This window comes from Dermacentor andersoni, chromosome 4 (genome assembly GCF_023375885.2).
Source record: "Dermacentor andersoni chromosome 4, qqDerAnde1_hic_scaffold, whole genome shotgun sequence".
In the NCBI taxonomy this organism is placed as follows: Eukaryota; Metazoa; Arthropoda; class Arachnida; order Ixodida; family Ixodidae; genus Dermacentor; species Dermacentor andersoni.
The window spans coordinates 67,818,832-67,846,714 of record NC_092817.1 but is presented as its reverse complement, the minus strand read 5'-3'; the positions used below and the strand labels follow the sequence as shown (position 1 = coordinate 67,846,714).

At 49.0% G+C, this 27,883-nt stretch overlaps 1 protein-coding gene across 1 annotated transcript in view; it reads left to right on the top strand.

The window, feature by feature from the left end:
• Positions 1–27,883, top strand: part of LOC126536250 (salivary peroxidase/catechol oxidase-like) — a 202,248-nt gene that overhangs the window by 141,485 nt on the left and 32,880 nt on the right. The window contains exons 4-5 of the mRNA XM_050183142.3: positions 366–583; positions 13,904–14,074. Of these exons, the coding sequence (XP_050039099.1) occupies positions 366–583; positions 13,904–14,074 (389 nt within the window). The remainder of the gene's footprint in view (positions 1–365; positions 584–13,903; positions 14,075–27,883) is intronic.

The window sequence follows — 27,883 nt, the reverse complement described above, 5'->3', positions numbered from 1 at the left end:
TACAGCAAATGAAGTATACAGAATTTCCCGTGCTCATGTAGGTCCATCATCACAAGGCCACGTGACGCTCACTATCTATTTCACTGCTGAGTTTAGAAAGAATGACGCAAAATGCTTCCTAGACTCGGCAGTGAAATAAACAGTGAGAATCGTGGGGGTTTTGTGATCCTGTACCTCTATGAGCACGTGGAACGTAGTGAACTTCATTTACTATCGTACTGTAGTCAGTGTGTGCCCTTGTGCACCTAACTCACAGCCCATGCCTTCTAGCGCGATCCCCAAGAAAGCAAAAATTCTCGTCCCCATGCAGCGATGCCTCCGAATTCGCCCGGCGAGATGTGAACGCGCGTCTCGTATCGTCGCAGGTTCTCGCTGTCGTACCACGCCATCGTGTACGGCCTGCCTCAGATCGACACCGCCAAGACGCTGGTGAAGGACATCTGCCCAACCTTCCTGAAGCCGGTCAAGTGCGAGCTCAGCCGCTACCGCACACTCACCGGAATGTGCAACAACCTCGAGAACCCGTCGTGGGGATCCGTGCGGTCAGCCATGGTGCGCTACCTGCCGCCTGCCTACGCTGATGGTACGCCTCCCCCTCTTGGCTATTTACCTGACAACCATCTGGCTTACTTCGGCGTAATCGCGTGCAACGCACTTGAACTCAAAAGTGACCGTGGTGTGTAAGCTACGATTGACGACGTAACCTATGCCGTCACCCATGGACGATTCCACCTACCCCTTATTTGCTGTAGTGCGGGAGAGTTGACTGAGAAAAGAGAAACGACGAGCCTGGAAGAAACCACGGTACACATTAGGCAAAAGTGGATACATTCTTTCTCGTCTCCCTAGCGCCACTCAGCGATAGCAAAATGCCAATGAACTAGCTAAAAACAATGGGCTAATTCAGTAACGCAGTGGTTTACAATGACGAAGTTACGCAACGATGATGTAGATTCATTATGTGCTTTGTAAAAGGATTAATTAAGCAGGAGCATCGGTCATGCGCTGCGCTTCTCGCGAACTCAGGTAAACTTGTTCAGGATGTATTGGTGGACTAGTTGCTTGGTCATTATTGTTCTAAAGGTAACGCACTTGTTGAGACACGGACAAACACAGAGCGAGGCTACCCTGCGTTCGATGCAGAGGCCTAGAAGACGAAAACTGACGAAGGTCTCTCGCCTGTCGCGCGCCATTGCGCTTGGTGGATCGTTGCTTTTTTAAAACGAACAATAGCAGCCAAGCATCGTGAGACCAACTGCGCGATGCGGGTAGTCCCGCTATGACCGCAGTGTCGTTCTCCACAGCTTCTCTATCAACGTCCTAGTCAAGCGATACCAGCGTAGCAATGCCAGCACACGATGTAGAAGAAGATAATGTTGGACATGACCAATCGAAAAGTTAGGCTTTGTGATGCAATACAAGTTCACGAAACCAGCGTGCCTGAAGTGCGGGCAGCTGCCTCGCGAGATAGTAAACTGAGAGTTCACGGACTCCTCCGTGGCCGTATAGCCTTTGTCAGCCGAATTATCCTCTTTAGGCACATTGTCGCGCGGGTATTGATGAGCAGACATATATATTAAATGAAATGTTACGGCACCCGAGCAAAAAGGAAAGGGCCTGCCACCGACCTCGAAACCGGTCAACCTGCAAGTCTGTAAAATAAGAATGAAAAATGTCCGGTGATTACGATACTCCCTAATGCGAAATTTGAGCGCAGCTGTGTACATGTTTTTATTTCGCGATATATTGAGTCAAAGAATTTGAGACCGAAATCCCCACACCGACTGCCAGGGGGCTAGTGCCGTCAGAGCCTTCGCAGAGGGAAGGGAATTGCAAGAACGCTGGTATAATGAGCGGCATCGGAGCCAGCTGTGTAACAAGGCGAAGATGAAGCCGCAAGGAGTGGCACGAGCGCGAGGGGCAGTATGGGAGCGCTGGCATGAGAGAGCGATTCTTGATTGGGGGGGGGGGGGGGGGGGGGGTGCAGCGTGGTAGATGTCTCTCAATAGAGGACACCTCAACGCGCGAGTAGTGGCACAAGCGCGTCTCCACAGTTACGCCGGGGGCGCCGACGCTAAACCCAGGAACGGGCGCCTAAGAGTTGTGCTCTAAAACAATATTTCCAAAACACGAGCACCTTTCGCGCCGCGACAAGGGACACTCGGCTTGCATACGCATGCGCGGCAGTGTATTCGCCCTTATACTACACGCAAAGCTTTACGCTGAGCAGTCTGCACTTTCCTCGTGGCCCGACAGAGTGGGAAACGACCTCGTCTCAGGTCGAATACAGAGCCCCGCATGCAAAGAAAGCATTCGCCTAAGGCTCTCTCGCGGCGTGGAAATGGGCCACGCGGCTACGCCACCGCCAGTGGTCGTACGGCCTACACAAGGACGGCGCTTCGAGCGAAGCTCTTTCAATGGGTTTGCGAGAGAAACTTCAAGAAAGCAAAACGAGATCAAAAAAAAGAAGGAAAAAGAAAAACCGTCGGCCCTGCGCCAGAGCTGCCGCTAGCTACGCAAGCACGCAACGTAATAAGAAACAAACCGCTGAAGCAGCAGCGGTAAGATCAAATGAGCAATCTAAATACCCTGTAGGTACACATACCTTGCTTTACACCAGGCGGCTAAAGTTAACCTGTTTCTGAATCTTACTATTTAATTTTGTCCGCTGCAGCCTCTATGAGAAAATTCCCGGCTGTGAAAATTGTGACAAGCGCTCATATGTGCATTGGGCAGGAAAAAAATAAATGTAATTCAGAGGCCCTTGAAAGTCTAGCCTGGTCTTCGCCTTCGCGCAGCAGGGTTCAAAACGGAGAGCGTTGCTTCTTTCTGCTTCGTTTCCTGGCTCAGTGTTGCGTGACAGGTCAAGTGCAGCAAGCAGCCAGCTGTTTCCGGTGCTGCGTTGACAGCGCTCGATTAGTTGGCGGAGCATGCGACGCTGCGGTGACACGTTACGCAACACATATTTTGCTCTATGTGCTCTTTCACGATGAGATCGTCGAGCAGTGGCGGCTGAAGAGTAATTAATGAGATATTCTTGACGTAAATCAAAAGGGTCCTTGAAAAGCTGGCTTTCGGGCACTATGAGTAACGTTGTGGAGTAGCCTCTCTTACCGGAAGTCATAATTCGCGGTCTTTTCTTTATGCGCCCTTTTTGATGCTCGGCTCCGACGACAGAAAGAAGTGCACCCGTTGCGCTCCTGAACACTCTCTCACATCGACTGCGCCCGTTCAAGCGAGGCGCACATTCACACTTTGCTTCTTCAATTTTTCATAGATAGCTCGTCAGCACGTTCGATTAAAGGGGCCCTGAAACACTTTTCTGGCTAATCATATAATGGCCTCACTATTTAAGTACGTCATCCCATGAATATCATGCCGCAAAATATTTTAGAATCGTTCACTATAAGAAGTTATCGCACCGATACGCCGCTTTCCCTCTCTTTTCGCCTCGGCTAGCGCGCTGAAAGCTAACAGCGGGAAAGCCAAGAGGGCAAAGCCATCGGCCAAAGGTTATTGTCGCGGGACGCGTTTGACTACGCTACCCAGCCTACCACTGCTATCTCTGAGGCCGCACGCAGCAGGCGCCGCTACGCGCAGTGCGAACACTAATTTTTCTGTCTTTTAGAGAAGATCGCGCACGCACGCACGCACGCACGCACGCACGCACGCACGCACGCACGCACACACACACACACACACACACACGCACACACACACACACACATACACACACACACACACACACGCACACACACACACACACACACGCACGCACACACGCACACGCACGCACGCACGCACACACACACACACACACACACACACACACACACATATTATTGACCAAGTGCTTTCGGTCATGACATTGCGTATGCAGGGGAAAGCGACTGTTCACTGCACTTGGCACGAGTTTGTAAATTCCCGGCTACATGCAGAGCAATAATATTCGCTCACATGTTCAGAGAAACCTCGTTAACAAATCGTCCACAATTTTTTTTTTTTTTTTTTTGCTGCCTTCAGAAAGTATTTCAGAGCCCCTTTAAAGAGGGTGGTCTGTGGAAGGAAGAATGGGAATCCATTCAAGCTTATAGTGTGAATCCGAGAGAGGGAGAATATAAGAATTGCAGATGGGTGGAAGATGCTTGGGCCAGTTGATACATTGCCAAAAAGTTAAACAGTGTGATACACACAGGGCTGAAGTGACAGAACGTTCTTCTTTCAGTCCTCTGTGTCGCGCTATTTTGATCTTTTAAAGAGAAAATGTATGCTCAGGCGTCAGGGTGGCTGGCAGACAGAGATAGAGAACAAAAATTACAGATGAAAGGGAGAAAGATTAAGCAGAAGAACTGTCCGGTTGGATACTCTGCACTGAGGGAAAGGAGAATGGGTGGAAAAGATGAAGAGAAAAGAAGAGAAGATACGAAGAGAATCTCTCCGCACAAGCACAAGCACGCAGCGTCGCCGAAACGATGTATTACAGCGTCCGATATCATGAAGCACGCAGACGTCGCACAAAATAAAAAGGAAGAGAAAGGCGATAAAAATGCCGCTGTGAGCCCGCAGATTGCATCGCCACATACACATCGCAGCCAGGAGGTGCTGCAAGTAGAGCGCAATGTTTTCTTCTTCCGGAAAGGCCACGTACCGATCTGGCACACTCATGCTCGATGCAACGATCGGTGCCGCGTGCAAGACACCGATTCGTGCATTCCATCGGGTTTTCGTTACTCTTGTTCTTGCGAGCTGTGCGTAGTTCCCGTTACAGAGTGCCGATAAAAACATCGCATAGAATACGCAGCTAAGGAACGCACACTTATAGTATACGGCGACTCATCTGCGACCTCTTTCTACGCTTCATTAACGACAGAAAGGCGGTGCTGAAATGCGCGATAAAATCAGAATGGCCTGAATTTCAATGCGCGTCGAATCGCAAAAGCGAAAGTTAGCCTGGATATGGGAAGACACGCAATACGGCTACCGCATCTCGCACAAGAAAGAAAGAAAGAAAGAAAGGAAGGAAGAAAGAAAGAAAGAAAGAAAGAAAGAAAGAAAGAAAGAAAGAAAGAAAGAAAGAAAGAAATCATGCGGGGGAGGGGCTGTAGGACCATAAAATTAGGAATTAACTAGCAGCGTCGTAAAACCTTTTCTCGATACACTCTTTCACACTTCGTTACGAAAACCGCGAACGAATTTTATTGCAAACAAACAACGGGACAGGCTAAGACATGCGGTAGCTGTTATTTTTAAAGCACTTGGCAATGTTGCATCCCATGCGTGACTACAGCGCAGCACTTCCTGACACTCCTGCTTCCTTGCCGAGGGCTATATGTACAACGAAGTGGACCGTTAACGAGGATATAGCGTATCGACTTCAAAAGGAAGCTCGTTGACGCGTAGACGCATTCGCAAACCGGGAAGCGCGGACATAAAGCAACAAATTGTGTTCCGGAAGCAGTTAGATTTGATGACGAACGGTAAGAGGGCTCTCGTCCCTCTCAGTCCCATTGTAGAGAGCCAGTTCAAATGCTAAGGCATCGAGTGTGCCAGCACATAACAGAATGTTCAAACGAGCTCGAAGCGTTAAGGGGGTGTGTAATAGTTACAGTACACCCAAACATGGAAAGTCACAGCGAGTACTGAGCGCGTCATGTCACGTGTGTAACAGGCGATCACAAAATATCTTCGAAAGTGGGAGCTACGAAACGATCGAATTTCATCTTAAATGAGGCGTCTATTCCATAACCGAGACAATGAATACAATGAACGTAAACCAATTTGCCCAACTTTTAACTTGTAGCAGTATTGAGAGGTAAATTGCGCAGTTTTTTTTTTTAAAGGGGGGGGGGGGGGGGGTGTAGATACGCAGGTCTATAATGCACATGCTGATACAAGCGTGAGGTGAAGGTTAATTAAATGCTATACAATTAACGATGCTGTGTTGGCAAAGAGAGCTGGTAGGTATAGAAAGCTCCGCTTTCCTATTCAAGCACACAAGTGCAGAGTGAAACAACCATTCCCTCCGCGATTTGTGTTATAAGACTGCAAAGAAATTTATACTCTCGCACGCTCCGCGTTACCAAAATTTCTGCGAATAGAGGCTGCAGTCTCACCACGAGCACTACTGTTTCGTATTTTGGAACGCGTCGGACTCTTTTGAAGGCAGCTCAACTGTAAGCCGAAACCAAACGAGCGCAGCCGGACGATTGCAGAGGCATAGTTCGAAACCCATTTCGGGTGATCCGTTCCAGGCTACATGCGCTTCATTTTACTCCGCGCGTGTGCGCGTACGTTTTGTGTATGTGCTCCTGTACATGGGCAGAGAGAGAAAAAAAGAAGGAAAGGCAGGGAGGTCAATCAAGGCCGTGCCCGCCGTTGATTATCCAACGCTTGGGGAACTGGGAGAAATATATAAGAAAAAGGAAGGATAAGAGCGTGTGTGTAGTGTTCCAACACAGCTAGCTGCAGTGCGAGGCGGCATGTTTCCCGCCAAATCAAGGTTTAATAAGCCACACGGGGTGCGCCTATAACGGACAGAGCAACTAAGAAATTAGGGAGGGTACAAAGCACACATAAGTTAACCCATATGGTTTCGTGCGACGTATAATTCAGGCCGGTTGCTTATAGCTTCGCTCGCTCTTTCGCTGTGTTGCTTAGGGAAAAGAAATGTCGAAAAGAAACGGCACGATACCAGGAAACAAATCTTTATGCCAGACGGCTGGCGACAGAAGTACTCCGCATACTTCCTCACTAGAGGTTCGAAGACACTCCCGTTACGTAAAGTGCCTTTGCCAGCGCGCCAAAAACGGGTCGACGTACTTCGAGCCTCGCAGGTCAAAAGAGAGTCCTTGAGTCGCTTGCTCTCATTCGGGTTACATTAACCAACTCCTATAGCCGAAACGACGCTCTCGCGATCCTTCCTCTCCACGCTGCCGGCGCCGTGATTAAAAGTTCCACTCAGCAGCACGACCTCCCCCCCGCCAGTCGCGGCGTGTGCGCGCTCCTGTGTACACCAGGTGTGTACAGAAGAAGGCGGCTCAGCAACGAGATCAATATGCACAGCGGCGGGAAGACGAGGAAATGGATATGCTCAAAAACGCAGCCCAGTGTACACCGACCGGTCAACCGCAGCTGTCTGCACGGTGCCGCCAAGCGCGAACAGTGCGCCGCTCTCCCGCACGGCTCTTGTCCGCGATCAAGGACCGCTAAATGAGCGACTCGCCTCTCACTGCCACCGTATTTGCGGCCGTGCCGGAATGCAGCCGGCAGAGATACGATGGCCTGGAGATTCACCACCTGAAGAAAGAAATGCGAAAAAGAATAAAAGAAAAGATGTGCCAGGAGGTAGGAAAAGAAAGAAAAGGGGGACGCCCCGTCTGTCCGCGGCGGAGAGCAAGACGGCGTGCTGCAGGCCGGCCGAACGAACCGGTCCCTTTCCCGCCGCCGGCGGCGGCTCGTGCTCGGCTCGCGGTGGCTCGTGCGCCGAAGGAAGTCGCGCCCTGTTTACGGAGTGAAAATGATCACCCCGCTTGCCCTCCGTGCAATGCTATCGTATTATCATTTCGAGGAAAGGTGTCATAGCAGGGAAGACGAAACGGGGCGAGCGTAGGGGAGGAGGGATGATGGCTGCAGCGGTGGCCCGGCAAATGCAAGCGGTAATGAGGGGTTCAGCTGGAGTGCGCTGGTCAGATGCAAAGCGTTTTGCGGAGCGCAGATTTAAATGCCTTCTTCCACCTGTCTGCGCGACGGGCAGTTGCGGGGAAAGCTGCACGACGCCGATGGGGGATGCATATGTGGTGCTGCTGGGCACGAGAGACGGAAGTGCACCTTCCAGGCAGCGCTAGCGTCTGTAATGGACGTTCTTTGTGGCCTCGGGGCATAAAGGGGTTCGACCGGACAACGGGCGGCGTTTGTTCAGGCTTTCTGCAGCGTTGTGTTTCCGCGCTCATGGAGGCGTACTGAATTGCCGTATGAGAAATGTGTAATATTTTGTCACAAACATTTGACGTATACAGAAAGATGCGGAGAGTATTGACGCCTTCGAAAATACGCAGCCACGCAGGTTAAGTGCAGACAGGCAGTATTCGTGTTTATTTTCTCCGTTGCTTCGAGCTTTACCTAGCTCACGTGATTATGATCAGCTTATGCATGTCCACTGCAGCACGAAAGCCTCTCCCAGTGACCTCAAATTACCCCTGTCTTGCGCCAGCTGACCCCATATTATGCCCGCAAAGTGCATGTTTCCTTACACCAGCTCGTTTTCTGCCATCCATGACTGCGCCTTCCTTCTCTTGGCACCCATTCTGTAACTCTATTCGAATGTGCCGGTTATCTGCCCTAAGCTTTGCATGACCAGCCCAAACTCCGTTTCTTTTTATTAATGTCAACTGGAACATCGGCTACCCTCCGTTTGTTCTCTAATCCATACCGCTGTTTTCTTTTCTCTAAACGTCGCGTCTACAACAATATTTGTTCCATCGCTCATTACGCGGTCTTTAACTTCCTCTCAAGCCTTATTGTTAAACCTCTGAGTTTCTGCCCAGTGTGTTACGCCTTCGTAGGGCTGTTCGTAGGGCTCTAGACCACCCGTATTAGGCAAAGCCAGTCACGTTTTTGACAACTCTTGCAAGCGCGCAGTAACGTCTCCGTTTAAGTTACCTGCATAGCTCACAAAGGCCACTACATTAGCTTGGTTCTTTAGTCATTTCATGTTCTTGCATGTGCCCGACATCATTCTATAATCACGCTGAGCGTCATCGATTAGACTGCAGCCACTAGTGGACTGCGACACACCTATGGAAATGTCTGAGCTCGGTATGCGCGCGAATAAGCACCTACGCGACCTTGTATGCGTCCAGGGTCTCATACGTTCAGACGGCATTCCAAATTAAACACGTTTATGAACGTTCCAATACTGCGCGTTCACTCTGAGATTGGCTCCGCCCGCAAGTAATACGTAGCGCATAACTTCCGAAGGGCATAACGCACAGGTAGGGCGCAGGCGGCATATAGCAGGCGCGATGTAACCTTGGGAAACAAGCGTGGCCACCCCGGGTGCATTCTTTCGCTACTGTGATTCGATTGCACCGGGAGTGCTGGACACAGCAGGCCTTGGTGTTTACGAGGCTTGTGGGAGAGAGACTTCGCCATCTGGACGAAAGTCAACGCTATACAGCAGAGGTGTTTCGCAATCCGGCGTGTTCGATATATACTAATTTATTTTCAGTCAGAAGGCACTCCCACGTCGTAAACGCTGGGCTGCGCGGGCACGAGCTTTTTTGTCATCGTATGCGCGCGATTATACAAAAAGCTGCAATTACATCAAACGTATATACAGAAATTAGCGCCTGTCTTTGGCACTACGTCGCCCCGTATTTCTATATACGAGAGCGAATCAGAAAGTATTTTCCCCTATTTTCTTATTAACCAAAATAAGCTACATACAGGTAACCACAAATATATGCACTATTCTACGCACCTTACACTGTTTTTACACATAGTTCCCATGCCGGTTCAGACATTTGTCCCATCGCAGCACTAAATTTGAGATGCCCTCGTGGTCAGTCAGCGACACACGCCCCCCCCCCCCACACCGCCACCTCACACTTCTCAAAGTGAGACACCATTCCCCATACGTGGGCTGCATGTTCCTGTGGATTTCAATGGGCCTTCGTCTCTCGCTCCATAGAAAACGAATCACACTTTGTTGCTCGTACGTCTTAAACGAGTGAAGCAGAACTGCCATATTCAACAACTGAAAGCAGCGCCGTGCGGCGGAGCTACCGACAGATAAGGCCGGGCTGGTCCAACAAAGGTCCGCCACTGGGACTGGATATGTTGACTTCGCTTTTACAACCATAATTTGGCTAAAAAAAAAGAAGATAGGGGCAAAGACTTTCTGGTTCGCCCTCGTATAACTGAGTTGAAGAGAAGCACACATGTAACACGCGCTGCAACCTTCATAACAGCGGAGAGACCGAAGAACGTGAAACCTTGTGAAAAATAAACATAGCCGAAGTAGCTTCGTGGAGCGTGGAAAAAAAGGAGAAACGTTCCAGACACTGATGTGGCCTGCTGAGCCAACGCTTCGGGTCAGCGGCATTCGCACAAATCGGAGGCGTCAATAGCTACGAAGGGCTGTCGCTTCCTACAATCCAGGGAATATTTTACACGCGTTGGCTCAATAAATGCCGAAGTTTGCCCCTCTAGCTGCTTAACTTTGAATGAACAATAATATAAGGTGAAACGTTCGATAAATAACAAAAGCCATATTACAAACGCCTCAGTAAAAATTGCGACCGCGGACTATCGACACCAGTGAAAAAAAGAAAAGAAAAAGGTCAGGGATGCAGAATTCTTGCTTAAAGATATTAAAGATACCGTCCTCGAAGCAGCTCGAACGTCGCCCCTTATGTGGCTTCACAATTGAGTTGCGTTCGTGCGGCCCTCGCCACTCGAATGCGGCGGCTTGAGACGTCTCAGATGTGGTGCCGACAACGCCCCTGCATGTCCTTGAAGTAGGCGTGGAGATCACTACCGCGAGCACCGCGCTCTTATTAACACCTTCGCGCAGCCAGAAGCTGTCAGACGATGGCAGCGCTGACAGAGGCGCTCTGTTCTCTTGACGGTCCGTTAACCTATATACATGCAGCCCTGCAGATGCAGAACTAAGGCCCTTAACGACGCGTCTTCGAGAGTACCATATCGATCGCGTATACTTGCATGCGGGCCGAAACGCACATAATGAGATGTGCGTGCGCTTTCGGCTTTTTCTTGAAACGACGTCGCTTCAGTCTAATAAGACGGCACTATCTATCACAGCTTAGGAGAGAATCGGTGTTACGTATAGCTGAAGAAACTAGGTTCAGCTGGCGGCGTTCGGACTGAAGAAGCATGAGCTACGTTGTAGGGAAATGTCGGTGCGAGAACGAACAGATAACAGGTGCATGTATGAATAATTGCTTTATCTGCACAGAATACGATGGAAGGAGAGATGTGAAGAGGTCACTGAATAACTGAGGCTATTACAAGCATGCTTGAATGAAAGCGAAGGTGCCATGAGGCGAGTACAGTACGAAAGATCGTCTAGTTTGGGTACAGCGGGGATTTATGCTACGTGACGCGACTACACACTGACTCTCGGCTTCATGTTTGTTATACACTGCTTAGGAAAGTGTTCGTCTTCACGAAACCTATGAAAACTTATTCCGAAGAGTTTCTCTTGTAATTCAGCAAAATCTCGTAATTTAGCGAAGCGTTCCCGCAAGAAATCCCACACGTCAGTCAGTGGGGACGACCACGTATTCCGCACATGCCAAATGTGACATGAAACTCCTTTCACTGAATTATCGAAGCATTTTTCAAGTTTTAGACCTGGCTTCACCAAACCGATGGCTGAACCATTGAGCTGCTGACACGTAGGTGAGCTTCATGATTGCCCAACTCAGCTATCGCGATTTGTTCTTGATTTGTCAATGCCTTGGCAACCGGTCGTCATTGATCAGTGTTCGAGTGCCAGCCAATCACACTCCATTTCTCTTCGCCTGCAGCTTCTATTGGCGCACGCCATCTCTAGTCACATTACAGCAAAAATTTCGCTAAAGCCGGCGCACGAATCATGCTGTACAACGCTGTCTGTAGATATGAGGCTATGCGGTTATTGCGCCGCATACTGTAGCAGCCACAGCAAAGCGCGCAAAAATGACCACGACTTCGTGTTAGTAAACCCCACGCGATCGACGAAAACGCATCAATAACCATCTTGAAAGATAGCGGGAAGCTAACTCAAGGTTCGCGCGGTGGACTGGTAAGAGAAATGGGACACTATTCATAGAACACGAAAAAGAAAAGGTATTTGGGTGTTCCCAATCCTTGAAGGTCTGCGGCCAATTTCCTCGCCTGTGAATGATGACGACAAATCCACCCCGAGCCTCAGGCGCGCGATGCTGCTTTTATTTATTTAGGCACGCTCGACAGACGGCACTGCGAAGACACACAAGGCAGGGTTTATCGCCTTGCGGGATATGTGGCATGCATGCAGAGACCCGCTGAGCTCAGGCATTGCATTGGCGTGCATAATTTAGCGAATATGTTGGCATTCGTCATCCTTGACGTCCGCTATAGCTACTCGGTTTTCTTTCTTTTTGCAATATATAACGTACCTTGCGTGCCAGGCATTCAGAGCATTCCTATATCATGACAAACGCTTTCCTGGGACGAACAGAAATTCAGATTGCATAGAACCGCAGCCGGGTATCATTAAAACCAAGATATTTTACTCCGCGACTTAACGATGAACAAAGCGCTCTTAACGTTTCGCAGTCTCAAAGTCTTCGTATTCTTAATTTTGCTAATTATTCTTACTCCAAGCTGCACGCGACTTCTGTTATTTTTATTGGAGTTGGTGAATAAGAAAAAAGAAATGACACGATCTTTGCAGGTAGCTCATGTACCTAAAACAGCCACACTTTCTATTTTCGCCTTACCAAACTGCCGAACTAGAGGCAACGGTATGTGTCGTCCTTTAGCGTTGGTGTTCCTCGTTGCAATGTTTAATACCAGGGTTTCCGTTTCAGGATCTCGCTTTATTGACTTTTATCATTGTATAAACGTGTTCATAGTTTGCATCAGGTCATGTTACATGTAATTTTGATATGCAGCCTTACTGCAAAGTGAAAAAAAAAAATTTACTTTCATTTTCTTCTGTCGCAACACTGCATCTTTAAAGTTCCCCAATTTCCATCAAAGGACATCGGAATTTTCTTCACATCAGCGATGTTCGACTATCAGCTGACTAGTGCATCTGCTATATTTTCATCGATAGATAATAGCAGCAAGTGTTACGAATTCAGCACTATATATATTTTATAATATTCAGGTCGACATTTCATAGAAAGGGGTTACATGGGTAGGCCATGAAGTATGTTGAAGAAACAACCGCTGGTTTATTTAATAACACAATAGGCAACAAAGATAAATGAAACCTAGGCGGAAGGGGCACAATATAAGAAGAAACCATATACAAAATTTCGTGGATGTAAGGATGAGAAGCCGGTGGGCTTGGTGGAAGAGTCGTGCGCTAGATGTAGTTCGGTAACATCTTTCCACGTTATTGAATTTGAAAGGGTTCGTAGTGACCTTCGTTGTGTATCAGAATTACCCAACAAGCCCGACGACTATAGCGCCAATTGTCTCGCACGTTGTTGCGCGTAAGAGGTATGCGTATGCAGAGAATGACCGTAAAGTATACACAACATCGCTGCACTCTATCCAACCCTTTCCAAACAGCTAAGTTTTTACACATTCTACAAAACCAGCTCGCCGTTGCGCGTCGGCAAAGTTCAGATTGGCCAGCGCATGATCGTAGGACTGGTAAACCCGCAAAGCAGCGCGATATTTCTACAAGTTTCCAGTAGCTCGAAAGAGATCATCCGAGCGAATATTTTACGCACCTACAAACGCCTCGATTATTGCAGCTGTACCTGGTAGTGTGATTGACACATGTGACGCTGTGTGTGGCACCTTCTGACGGCAGCGATTTGAACGAGCGAGTTTAGAGTCACCGCATGCCAAGCAACTGCAAGCAGTAGTGGAAACTGCGAGCTGTAAGATGTATTTGAAGGTTGGCTGATACACATTGTTTTGCGGGTGCTTTTCATTCAATGCCACTATGCCGCGTGGAAGCACACAACATTTTTTTCGTGGTTCTTGCTACAAGCGAAGCCATCGATACATTTTCAGAGATGGCCGTGCGTACACGCGGCGGTTTGCACAATAAGGGGCAGGTTTCACTGCATGGCAAGCATCATAGCACTGAGACTCGACGGGGGACGACGCTTGACTCTCCCTCACCTAAAACTTCGCGTGTTTCATTTTGTTTCATTTTGTCCTTTCACCGTTGCAGGCATCAGCGAGCCCCGAGCCGCCAAGGACGGCGGCCCGCTGCCCAACGCCCGTATGGTGAGCTTCTTGGTGCACCACGACGTGAGTGAACACGACCGCCGTGTGCGGAACTTGCTCGTCTCCATGGGACAGATGTTGGACCACGACCTTACGCTCGCCGCCCCCACGCTCGGTGAGTGAATACCGTTCACGTGAGGGGAGAAGCTTACCTCGCATGGACTCAGGGAGGCAGCTTCTGAGCCAGGCGACTGACAACGGTTCCGGAAGATTCACGCCGATAGGATAGCATAGAAGAAAGAAAGAACGAAAGAAAGAAAGAAAGAAAGAAAGAAAGAGATAGATAGATAGATAGATAGATAGATAGATAGATAGATAGATAGATAGATAGATAGATAGATAGATAGATAGATAGATAGATAGATAGATAGATAGATAGATAGATAGATAGATAGATAGATAGATAGATAGATAGATAGATAGATAGATAGATAAAATAAAGAACTAAATAAAGGTGGGGATGTTAACCAGAATGAAAAACCCGGATTGCTACCCTACACTAAGGGAAGAAAGGAGGGGAAGTAAAGAGATAGAAAGGTTGAGATAGAGATAGGGAGAGCACCGAGGCACGATCGCAGCTGGTCGCGGTCAGTGAACAGTACCACAACACAGAATCACGTGCCGCACAGTACACACCAATTCATGTTCCAGCCATGTGTGCAGGCCTGTTGTTCTAAAATAACTGCAACAGCGCTTTCTTCTCACTCTGCTGTCTTGTCTTAAAGCACGCTTAATCGCTATCAGGCACCGGTCGACTGACGGTTAATCGCAGCTTAACGCGTGTGCAAAAGGCGCAGGCCTTGATAGTGGCAACCGCGACGGTGCGTGCACATTCAAGGGCTCTACGGTTGCTTTCCCTAAGATCACGTGCGCACGGGAGCAGCCAGGCTACAGCGCTTTGCTCGCCCATCCAGGAGTTCCCCGTAGTTCGTATAGAGAGAGAGAAAATGATAAATGAAAGGTAGGGAGGTTAACCAGGACTGAGCCCGGTTGGCTACCCTACACTGGGGAAAGGGAAAGGGGGACGGAAAGATTAAAAAAAAAGGAGAGAGAAAGTCCACTGGAGATATCAGTCGGTCACTCAGTCCGGATCACAGACGCTGACTCAATCCGGTCGCTTTCAAATATCGCAGCAGCGCTTTTGTGGCCTTTTGTAGCTGTGATATGCGAGGCTATGGGTAAACAGTGCACTATAGGAGAATAAACCATCACCCCCCCCCCCCCCCGCCTTGGCCTCACCTGTCAAGTATAATTCCAATGTAAGCGAGCGGAAGAACAACTTGAAATTCTTTATTCGCAAGCCCCGTCCCCACTATAGTCCTCTTTCATCAGGTATTCTATGCTCTTTAAACTATAATGCGCCCGACTACGTCATTCGAGTTGCTTATCTCTTGACTATTTGCCCTGCAAATACTCTGTTTTAAAGAATTAAGATGTATGTTTAGGGCAGATTCGGGTGTTACGGTTTCGCTTGTAAACATTGCGAAAATAAGAAAGATGGGGAAGCAAAAAAAAAGAAAAGAATGCAGAGCGTATACACACGCGTACTCTAGTCCCTTGACACACCTCTGTACTGCACCCGTTTACCTTCACGATAACTGGTTCTCACCGATGCTGAGCGCAGGTCGCATAGTGAGACGAAGGCAGGTATGCGGCCGCATATTCCTTTCATATTTTCATTCGCCCTTGCCCTCTCAGAATTGAACGATTCTTGGTAGCGTGGCATGCTGAAGAAAGCAAGCGAAACTCGTTCCCGGCGTCGCTAATTGTAGAACAGGTGACTGGCTTAAAACGCTATATATTACTACATAGACGCCTAACACAATGCGCGCCGCGTAATCCTGCCAGGTGGCGCGCGCGGCAACAATGCAACAATACATTCGATCGGACTCGACACATCCATCACTCGCTCGCTTCGCAACTTGCGAGTCCTTCACACGTCACGACCCGAACAAGAGGGGAACGGTGCAGAATCGTTCGAGCTGCTCGCGGGCCAGCGCCCTTTTACGACACCGCATTAAAACGCGCCGCTCTTCGTCGTTAACTAGCCCGCTCCGTATCGCCGCAGGCTGGCTTGGAAGCTTGCGATAATAAGCGCCTCGCGTACGGCGCAGCGTTACAACGCTGTGCGCGTGAATGCATTATACAATCCGCCTCGCTGGCCTCTCAGTTTGGCGAGACGAACCGGAAGACGGCGCTAAGCCTTGCATAGGGAGATATGCAAACCAAGCACGTCCCATGAGGCTGCAGTAAAGAATTCGGGGCAGGTTAATACATTGCTCTCATTTTCCTTTTTTTAATTTCGTACTCTCAAACTAAGGAGCACACGTATAATCGCTCAAGATAAGTGAATAATCAGGGAACTCAGAAGACGTAACAGGTAACCACCACATCGAGGGCAGTCGTTAACCCTTCGGACTGGTAATGCCCCGAGTGAAGGCACAGTCTGTCACTCGGTTATTCAAAGCACGCCAAATACATGGTTAAGTGGACACAGAATACACAGTAACTATGCTAAATGAGCATGGCTAACCTCGCGGTTTATCAAAAGGAGCTGCCTCGATGAATCTGTAATATCAGCTTCTCACTGCATCGCACTGAACGTTACGTTTTGACAGTATACGTTCTCCATGACGCAGCATTTACTAAGGTGAGCGTCAGCAGAGTACGGAGTATGCCCGGGCCAGTCGTACTCACCTTTTCGCGATGGGTCTTCTTTTATCATCTTTAATTTCCTTTACCTTCTTTCGGCCATACAGAGTAGCCGGCTGGTCTTTACATTGGCTAGTCTACCTGTCTCTGCCTCTTTTTCTCCTCACTTCCTTTCACCGCCAAGAGTCTCGAATGACAAAGTTGCTGCTTGTCGGATGGATGGATGGATGTTATGAGCGTCCCCTTTCGAACGGGGCGGTGGGTTGCGCCACCAAGCTCTTGCTATTATACTGCCTAATGTCCTACCTAGTTTAAACAATGAAACAAAAAAAAACACTATGAACTACCACGCCCAAATTTTTTTATCCCCTATTGCGAACTGTGCTTTTGTACGTCTCCGTCTTTCGTCGTTTCCCTACTTTTCTTTCACCAATCCTCCAATCGCCTTTTACTAATGCCTATTGCGGACATGTTTGCTTTACCACTGCTCCCGCTGAACCCAAGGGCTTCAAGGAGGCCAGTGGTGCCTAAATCGACCGATGGGTAGACGTCTTCACATTCTTCACATTCTTCACATTCACTTGTTCGTTGTCGCGCGAGCGCCACCTGGTAGGGTGGACAGACACTACAAATGAAGGTGCTTAAAGGGCCCCTGAAACGGTTCGGACAAATTTTGTAGACGCGTAGGGTACAGCTTAAGTAGAACATTCGCACCACAATTTAAGTGAGGCGTTACGTATTAATGGAGCTACACGCGATTAGAAGTTACCCTCCTCCCCAGCCATGCTTTTCCTCCTCAACTCGTTCGCCGAGCGAGTGGGGCTAAGCTCCGCCTTCACTGGTCCTGCGTCACGATGCGACGTCACATCGTCAACTTCCGGTTGTTTTGAAGCCCGTCCCCGCCCGCGCGAAACCTCTCCGCTAGCCGCTTGGCTGTCGACCCCAAGCGAGAGCTATCGAAGCAGCGTGCGTTGCGAGCATTCTGTCGTAGCGCCGAACGCGTCTGGTATTCCGGTAACCACAGGCAAGCTGGTCATATCGGCAAATGACTGGAGGCATAAACTCAAGCTGATGAAGGAACTTTGGCGCAGACGTACGTGAGCGGCCTGATCGGTCTGCACGGTCCAGACACTTGTTGGCGCAGCGCTTAACCAGCCAAACAAAGCGCTAATATTGCTCTAGCCAAGTGTAAAACATTTTAAACATTTATAAAAACAACGTGTTGATGATTACACTCCTGTGAAAAATACGCACGAGCAGCAAAAAAGAATACGCTTCGTTGCTGCTACTGTGTATGGTTGAGCTCTATGCCACCAGGTGGCTGCACCATGCAGACCATTCACCTTTGCCCTTCTGCTCACCTCGGCTCATCCCGTTACGGCACAGTCAAGCGGCCAGACCCTGTCCCCTTGCGCTTACGTTTGCCTTAATACGGGACTCGCGAAACGCTAGTGCGTTAGTAATCTTCCGGTGTAAAGTGACGGCTACAAACGTGCAAATCCTGACGCCGATCGGATAGCGGCAGTCCGATGCGCAGCAGCCAGTTCGCTCGTACGCTGCCCTGCAGAGGGACACGATGTCACAGCTTGACATATTGCCAGTCGCTACGTTTGCAGTCCACAAGGCAACAAAGTCGAATCATAGTGCTCGCGAAAAGACTGAGACCAACTCTGACCGCGCGGAGCTCTCGTCAAAATGGAGTACGTTGTAACACAAGCAGACGACACTTGCTGTGTGCCGGAAGTGCTTAAGTGTACTGAAAAATTGTTCTTGTGCATTCTCTTTCTGCTACTTTCTCTTTATAAAAACAAATTAACTAACATTCCAACTATTACGAAGATCATTTGTTTACCGTAAAGTTGGAAAAATTATCGATCACGCGCCTTGGTCAGCCAATCGGATAGCTCGCCCCACTGACGTCATATGGGTTATTTCGGTCATATGGGTAGGGGCGGCTTAAAATGCCGCCGAGCAGTGCGCTGCGATCGGCAGCGATGTGCATTTTTAAAACCTTATAATAAATTACACGCTTTACGCAGAGCACTTAGATGTGTCAATTAATGATCAGAAGGACCTACTCTAACGACTCAGTACGCTTGTAGAAAATCGTCAAAAGCGTTTCAGGGTCCCTTTAAGCTACGCTCTTATTTTTTTACTCCGGCGTTCTATTTAACGAAACGGTTGGCCTATAAGCGCCCGACGACGCAAACCTTTCTAGCCTTTCGTTGGAGTGCTGAGATCAGCAAGGAAATGCGTTAGTATACATTATGCACAACATGGTGCCCGTTATTAAAGTTCACCTCGACGAACCCGCGGACCATCTCCGCTTTGAATTCATTCCATTCCGACGCGCCGTAATGGCTTTCGTTCTCATATTTATATCCACTTAAGCGCTTGTTCAGTACGAATCTTTCGAAGCATATCGCATTTTAGAAATTGGGTACGCAATTTGGAAATTTCCTGAGGTGCTCCCACTATACATCTACTACTTTGAAATTTTTTCCAGCCGCTTTTCGATTATCTTGGCGCTGGCCTTCTCTTCAGTGCCAACGTCAGCAGAAGGGCGCAAACGGGCATCGAACTTGCTACCCCACCACGCGTAAGCTGAACCGTTAATGAATCCAGCAGTTTCCTCGTTGCACGCCGCGCCCATTTCGAAACTACACGCAGTGCCACGGCGCTCTTTGTTTCAGCCAGCGTAATCGGTAAAAAAAAAAAAGAAATAAGTTTGACGCTTAGCGTACCCAATTCGATGGTGATTGATGGCCACATCGCATCGTATTCGACAAGAAAATCCTTTACCATTCTTCCCTCCTCCTCTACCACCCTTCCTCCACAACCCGCATACTCAAAGCTCGCGTCTAAACGGACCGAAGTGACAGACGAGAGCACTTTAACATGAACAGATAACTATCGCCCATCGAGAGAGCCTCTCCTGTATCGTGTGTGCGTGTTTGTGTGTGTGTGTGCAGGCGCGCGCATTCGTGCCACTCGCGCCGCCAACTCGAAACCCAACGTCGTCAACGAGGTGTACAAGGAGGTCCTGCAGCACGCGAGCGAAGCGCGCGTGTAACCCACATAGTCGAAATGGGAAAGCCCGTGGCTCTCTCTCTCTCTCTCTCTCTCTAAAAGCTGCTCAACCTCCTTACTTCCTCATCCACCCCACGTGTCGCGTGTGTATCCTGCGACAGTGACTCGAGCGGGCGCGCCACTGAGACCGTATACAGATACCGCAGCGCGCTCGCTCTCTTCTCGCCGCAGTGAATATAGCCGCGACGGCTGTAAATCCTGGTGCTCACACACCCCAGCTCCAGTGGAGCCGGCGAATCGGCGTCGCGATTCATGTGAGGAGCCCATTCAGAAAGAACGACGGATAACGCCGCACTGGATTCGACACAACCTACAGCCTCGTACGCATGAGCATGCTACGCATACGTGGGTGTGTGAGAAGTTCACAAGGAGGGCTTGGTGGGCTCGCTGGTATAAAGCATCTTATATCAGCGCTGTGTCCTGTTGTTCTTCACTCTATCGCAGTCTGTGTGCGCTGTTAACCTTTAACATGTGTGAAAAGGTTGCGCGACGATTATCGCTTCCTGATGGAAGGTTCAGAAGCACAGACGCACGTGCGTCAATGGATTTGCGTAGCAGCGATAAAAGAGGGAATATCTTGTCCTTTCCCTCACTTTATTTTTCCTCCGCATCTGAACTTCCTCGAAGCCTTCCTGCTTGTGTCTTGTGTGCACGACCGCGTTCCGTAGCCTTGAGAATTCTGGATAATAGCATTGTCCTGTTTTCGTCCAGATATTTGTCAAAATATTGTATCCGGAAGCAATTACGCAAACGAGCTCACGATTGTGTTCCAGGTATGTTTAGCTGAAGGATCAGGTGGAGATGTTGGCAAAAAGTCGACATAAGTTGTCAGTCATGTTATAGCTTGAATGTGTCTTTCCTATGTGTAGTCCTCTGTAGGCACCACGAACTAACAACAACAATAAAGAAAGAAAAGGTGAGCGTCCGAGAGCCTCTCGTCAGCTAGTCATGGGAATGGTGAATTTAAGGCTCCATAGTTGCATCGAAGAAGCTGTGATCAGGCCCAATTTATGCACTCTCAAGCATAAAGCTTGATTCATACGATGTCGCTGCAGACCACGGACTTCGTGAAGGAACCCGTATGGGCTTCAGTGCCCGCAGTTTCGCAATTCTGGTTTCCACCCAACTGAGCACAAAGCGGTATGCAGGATCAAACAAAGCAACTCACTATCAGCAAATGCGACCGTGACCGTCTTTGATAAAAAGAAATATTACCGGCTAAGAAATACGCAAAGTACCGCTGTGTAAACTCGCCGTTAAATGCGCATGAGAATGCGTCCGCTACGAAGTCGTCCTTCTTCCCAGGGATCGGCCAGCCCCGCTCTAACGAGGCGTGACCGCGGGACTGTCTTCGTATATCGTTGCCTTGTTTCCTTGAACGGATAGCATGCGCCTCGTAGAGGTGCTGAGGAACGGCCCCCAATTATTCTTTATTGGTCAAAGAAAACGTAGCGTGCGCGCACGCACTTCACAGAGGCCGAAGCCGCATAAAAAAAACCTCATTCGCATCAGCACGCGCGTACGTACACCCGCACACACAAACAAACAGGTATCTGCAAATGTCGAGTTCGAGTACGCGAAGGCACGCACGCGAATGCGCGAGAGTCCGATATCTTACACGAGAAACGACACCAAAGCAGAAAGAAAGAAAAGCGAGCTAGGTTGATTTTGATGCTCGCATTCGCGCTCTCTCTCCCTCACTCTCTCTCTTTATGCGGTGAGCCAGCCACGCCCCTTATCTTTTCATCGCTTCCCTGGCTTTCCACGCTTTGCGGGAGAGGAATTTTCTGCTCTCTTTGTTTCGTTGTTCGTTTGTTGGTCTACTACGTTTAACTCTTTCTCTACTCATTGTGTTGTTTTTGCTAATCGCACGCCTTAACATCGCCGGCTCCAAAAGAGAGCAGGTCGGCCGAAGGCGGTGCGGTACGCCGGTTCTCGCTATACCCTTGCATGTGTCGTTTAGCGTGCGTGCTTTGGCAAAGAAACAGGGACAAATGGCCAGCGAGCCAGTGAGCTGGCTACATGGAACGCACACCGCCGGACCGGTCGACTCAGCCACGCGTGAAGATATGAGTGCGTGGCTAACGCCCACGGGCTTTTTGGAAGAGAGTTGCGCGGATTCCCCTTCGCGCCCTTTCTCCCTCCCTCACTTTTCCTGACGTCACTTTTCTCTTCCACGTTGGCTTTCCCATAAAACGGGGGATCTCAAAGCAGGTGGGCTCAGCGTTTTGCGCAAGCACCAGTGACCCAGTATTTGCAGCAACGAGGTACAAAATAGACATTTAAAAAACAAGCAGAGAAAGCGCAGAGAATGTAGAAAAATGACAACGAACATTCGAGGACGCTTGGAAACAATATGTCCACATTCCGCTTTGGTGAAACGCCCAAAAGAACAAGGAAAAAAAACGTCTTTGCGTTTCCTTATGGTACTTGAGCGTGTGTGGTCTGAGAGGTGGCAATGATATGTTGCTTTGAGAGCAGTTCTGGCATGGGAGAACAATTGGACGCTTTCGAAAGGTGAGCCGCGAAGCGGTGCGAACTGCTGATTATTCCACTGAAGGTCTGAGAACTGGAGTGGCGTTAGGCGTTGGAAAAGCAGTGTGGTGCTGAACCGGACTACTTGTTATCTCGACATAACTGCGACCGTTGCGCATAAACGGGACAGTAAGCAACGCCTATCTAGCACGCCTTTGCTGATCGACCAAATGCGCTGTTCGTAGTCATGTTAATGTTTAAGGGCAACGAAGAATGAACCGGAAAAATGTGAAAGCGCGAATGAGAAAAATAGTGCGAATATCTCAAAGACGAAGCTTTATATACAAGTTCGCGACAAAGACAATTGCCCCTTGGCTTATCGTACGCTTTATGCATGTTGTCTGTATGTAAAAGAGCAGTACGCGCGTACAGGGCTCACGGAATGAAACGCGACAGGCAGCGTTTAGTAGAACCCCGCATATATGCAAAGTACTTGAGAGTAGCATGTCATGTCGCCAGGAATCTGGTTATCAAAGGTGACGCGGACTTCGATCTAAGTGCACGCGCCAAAATTACGTCGATGCGACATGAACTGCAGCCGGTGGAAACGAAAGTATGCGCATTAATTAGCCCTAAATTGACGCGTTTCATTCCGTGAGCACTGTACATGTAAATTGAATGCAACTGATTAGTTTGTCTAAAACTCATAATCGAAGATGCGGTGCTAGGAGCGCATAAAAAGAGAAATGGCAAAAAACGTTAGGACACGATTCCAAACAGCTGTGAGAAATGAAACTGTAGGCGCTCCTCGTTCTGGCAAATGGTTCTGAATAAAGCAGTATACGCGTGACTAGTGCACATCGGGCAACCTATGAGCGTGCAGTAATGTGGAAGTAACGTTCTTTGAAACGTGCATTTAGTAATATGGCGGCGGCCTATACTGCTTTGATTTTGCGAACCAGAAATATACGTGACAAACTCTCGTTGACGCTCTAATGTCCAAACACAGTTGCACATCAAAGAAAATTGAAACAAAGTGTTCACCTTCATTTCTCGCCAAAAAGAGTAAGTACATTTGTACAAAAAGGAAAAAAAGAAGAAAAGAAAGCAATGAAATGCTATTTGAGTAACAACTTTATTAGTATCGCAATTAATTATTTAGTAATTGGCTTGTTGAACTATCCTGAGCTGAAACTTCACTCCAGCATATTAGAAACGCGACTACAGGCTTTGGATTAAGTTCCCCGCGCTTAAGTAAGCATTTTTAGGCATCAAACTTAGCATGGGATGTATGATACCTTGGCCGTTACGGGGCGAAGTATTAAACATGAAAACACTCGTCTAGCAAGGCCTATGATGAGCGCAACATAAAGGTAAAAATGACAAGCTAGGCGGCACCACCGCCCCGTTTCGAAAGGGACAGTCGCTCATTATGCCCTTCAGTACATCGCCTTTTTGCTTCAGGAAATATAGAGGGTGTTGGAATCGCACCGCTGGCACGAGTTGTTGTAGACTCGGTGCTGACGTCCGTTATTGCCAATGGGTCGCAAGCCCCAAGGGTAGCGTTGGCCTGGCGGCCTGGGGCACTGGAAGCATCCGAAGGTCCCGGCAAAGCATGAGAAGACTGGTAACAGAACAACTTGTTTATTCTAACATAGCAAAAGAGCGGCCGGTCTGGTCGACCGAAGTGGAGAGACGGGAGAGCACGTAACTCAACAGTACAAATCGGAGCCTCTCTCCTGGCGTCCGGGGGCAGCTGCTCTTATACCCTCGGCGTCGCGGTCCAAAAGAGAAGGTCACGGGATGAAGGTCGCGGGATGAAGGTCACGGGACGGCGGAGCATGACCCCACGACGGCGCGAACTGTCGAGCCGAGAGACCTGCTGAACCGAGTGTAGTGACGCATCGCCAACCTTCACTTGGGGAGCTCCGCTCCCCTGATGCCGCGCTTTGACAAGCGTGGGCACACACACACACACACACACGAAGACACGTGGCACTGAAACACGCCTGGACACGCTTGGCGGGTAGGCGTTGTGGCAGCGTCGGACGGGCCAAAATGTCCGCCGCTTTGAACAAAGCCCCGGCGTCCGTTGCATCCGCGCCGGCATTACCGCGCGTTGTAGGCGAAACGTAACAAGGGACACAGAGAGAGCCTAGTAAATGAAATCTGAAGAACTTTGCCGGGCGATGCGTTCGGCGTCCTGCGCCAAAGGAAAGGCATGACACAGCATGACATACACACGAACACACGCGCTACTTGCCATGTCTTTGTTCGTGCAACGTATTCTTGTGTGCGGTGATCCTGAACGACGAGCGCTGTCAAATAGTTTGACAGTGACAGTCTGACAATGACAGTAACAGTCTGACAATACCCTTTGGCGTGGCTTAATATGCATACTGGCCGGACGTCTTATAGGCGGCCGTGACGAGCTACCGCTCAGCCATTTTGAGCGCAGATAGGAGGTGAACCGCGCAATGCCGTTCTTTGATTTTCTTCTAAGACAACTACCTTTTCTCCCTGTAGGGTGTACTTTACTATAAGCACATAATCGCCCTCGTTGGCCAGCAGGTACTAATGGAATAATTAGACTAGCATGCGCCTTCAGACGCCCATGTGCGAATCATAGTGCGAATTCCGCACCTTCCGGTCTCGCCCAAGGCAAGGCTGCTGGCCGGAGCTCGCGCGTTCGCACATATCCTTCAAGCGACCTTGGGAATTGCACTGACCACTCCCCTCGAAGATAGCAATGCGTCGAACAACAAACTAGCGAAAGAGAAAGAGAGAGAGAAAATTCGTTGCGAGAACACGAAGCGCGGCTTCTGAGCGCGCCTGTATGTATACGTGCCGCAAAAAACCGTTCAGTCTGACAGAACTCGTCGCCGCAGGGTGCAACTGACGAAATTCTTGGCTCATAACATGACTGTTTCTCTTCTCATTGGCCGTCGAGAGTGATCAATCTGACTGTCCTACCTGGCCGGTGGTGTGCTATTGACCAGTGGACCAGCTCCGGCAAACCGCGATAGGAATTTTGTCAATGTACGCCCTCCGAGTGGCTCACATAAACTGTTCGGTTCTTAGTGAGAAATTTCCTTTTGCTGTTCACAAACGGAAATCCTGGAATTCTTCCGGCTTCTACAACAGAAACGAGAACAGGCAAGAAAGACAATGTCAAGCCGCTGCAGTGCGTCAAACAGAACCCCGTAGATTTTCAACAATTTTCATGTGAAAGTAACAAATATACAAATAATTTTCGCATACAATAAGCGGAAAGTTATAGATATCTGTGCTTGGGGCATGAGAAGCGTTTACTTTATTCAAATACTTCATAACGCACGTCTCCCATAAGTAACTCAACAACTCGAGTATATATTTTTTATTCTTTTTTTGTATGTGTCAGTGCGCATAGTCGAGTGATAAGGACAGGGCATACCAGAAGCTTCTTAGGGGACGAATGCTCGCCGCTGCCAAGTCGCGTGCAATGTCGCCGTTTCGCGGGGGTTTCCCCATGCTGCAGGCACCACGCACGTGCTCTGTATGCATCCCATGCCGTCTCGCGACGAAAGTGAAAAAGCACGGGGCACACTCGAACGAGGCACTTCTCAGCACGTCCTCGAACCGATTAGAAGTTTCGAATTATCCCTATCAGAAGCATAAACGTCGCCGTCATCGCCACAACTCACGCCCATGCGTGTATTATTCGCTGACCAACGGCTTCGCGCGCTGCGTTCCATTGTTGGCAACGCGCACTGCGTGCGCTGAACGGGAGAAAGGGGAAGCCCGCGCAGCCAGTGCCAGTTTCTTTCGAAATCGCCACAACGCTAATTACAATTACAGATTACTCGCACGTGCGTCTGCGGTTGCATGGCCGGCTGGCCGCGCGCGGAAAGTAATTGCTCCAGAAATGTGACCGAGTGCACGGGCTGCCAACGCGAGCTCGTGAACAGAAGATTGAGCGGCGAGCAGGTCTGTGCGAGAGCTGGTACAAAAGTGCAAATGCCGCTCGATGACGTGCGCGTGTGCGCGCGTGCACGCTTACGGTAACATTCGGGAGAACGAATGCTGTTACAAAAAAAAAAAAAAAATAGGAAGTTTTCCAGCGCTTGCATTAAGTGCGTTGAGAAAAGCGTTGCTGCATCACGGTGTTGCTCAATACCGCTGCAGTTTTTGCTTACACAATTGTGAGACGGTCGTTAAAAGAAAAGCGAAATATGTTGTCCTAGTATGAACTAAACCAGGAGGCGCTATACACGCGAGCTGCAGTGTGAGGCCGGACCCGTGATTTGACTCCCAAATGTTCAATTTGCCGCATGCCTCAGTGAAATCTGCTGCGTTTCACGTTAAAATTGGCGCAAGCGTAAGAAAAGCGCGGTAATATAGCGTAACGAAAAGGCATGTTTGAAACGCACGGACGAGCACCCTTACTTTATTGCTCTCATCTATTCTTCATTAGCTTATATATATACACAAAAGCTCGAAAACGGTACAAACAAAGCGCTGTCATGAAATCGAGGGGGTGTTCACTGTACTAACGTTGAGTTGCGTCAGTCCAGAATAACTACTGGGGGTAATGATGAGGGTATACACGGGGGGAAAAGAAATGAGCATCCGAGACATGAGATGCTTGAGGATTCCCAAATAAGAACTAAACGCTTTCGTTCGGGCGCAGGCGTCGTATTTCTTCCCTCCCAACTCGCTTGGCTTACCGTTTGTCCTAACAAGCCAAGATATTAAACAAAGCGGACGTCTCCACATCGCCACAAAACGATTTCTCTTTTTACACACGGCGAACACTGCTAAGAGCTCCCCTCTGTTGTACACTGCGCTTGCGTGTGATAACACGCTCACGACGAAGAGGAAAACCAGCGCAGGCATTGGTTTTATTCAACGATGCCACAGCCCAAACTATACAGCTGAGCCGCTCCTGTAAAACACGAGGAGAGATAATCACTCTACGCTTTTCATATCTTCAGACCGAACGTGCATATGCATAATGTTGAGCTCACGTCATATAATTCACGTAATGTCACGGATAATTTCTGCTATTGCAACAGAAGAATAATGCTCACCGTTCTACCTGGACGCCGCCTATCGTTCTTTACTGACCAAAATGCTCGCACGAACATTGTGGTAACTCGCGTATATATGTTGCGTAAACGAGAGACAAAGATCGCAGAGAGTAAAAAGAAAATAACGGAATGCGCGTAGGGGAGCGAAATAGCCGACTCATCATTAATTGCAGAGGGGGAATATCGCAGAAATCTGACGAACACGAGGACAGCCGCTCTTGGTCTTTGTCAGATTTTCTGCGCCGCTCCCTCGTGTGAAGAAAAACCAACAAACCCTACCAGAAACGCTGCTCAGCGTCATTAATTCTGCGATTGTATCTCACCAAAGAAAGATAGAAGTATAGAAAGAACTAAAAACACTAAAGGTTGTGTGTACGTTGTTATATGTGTATGGTGCAGTGTATCGTGCCCGCTATTAACTTACCCAAGTGCACAGCACAACGCTGTTATCCTGCACGCACTTAGCGTTAACCATCGTTCGTGAAGCGAGCTAGGCAGTCGCAACGTTATGAGAAGCGTGCTGTTTCGAGTGGTTGCCAGTTGGCGCATAGGGCGCGTTAATTCCCGCGGGATCTATAACCTAAAACAGGCTTTAATGTCGCTGCATGCTGCGTCCACGATATTCTAACGGTTTGGCG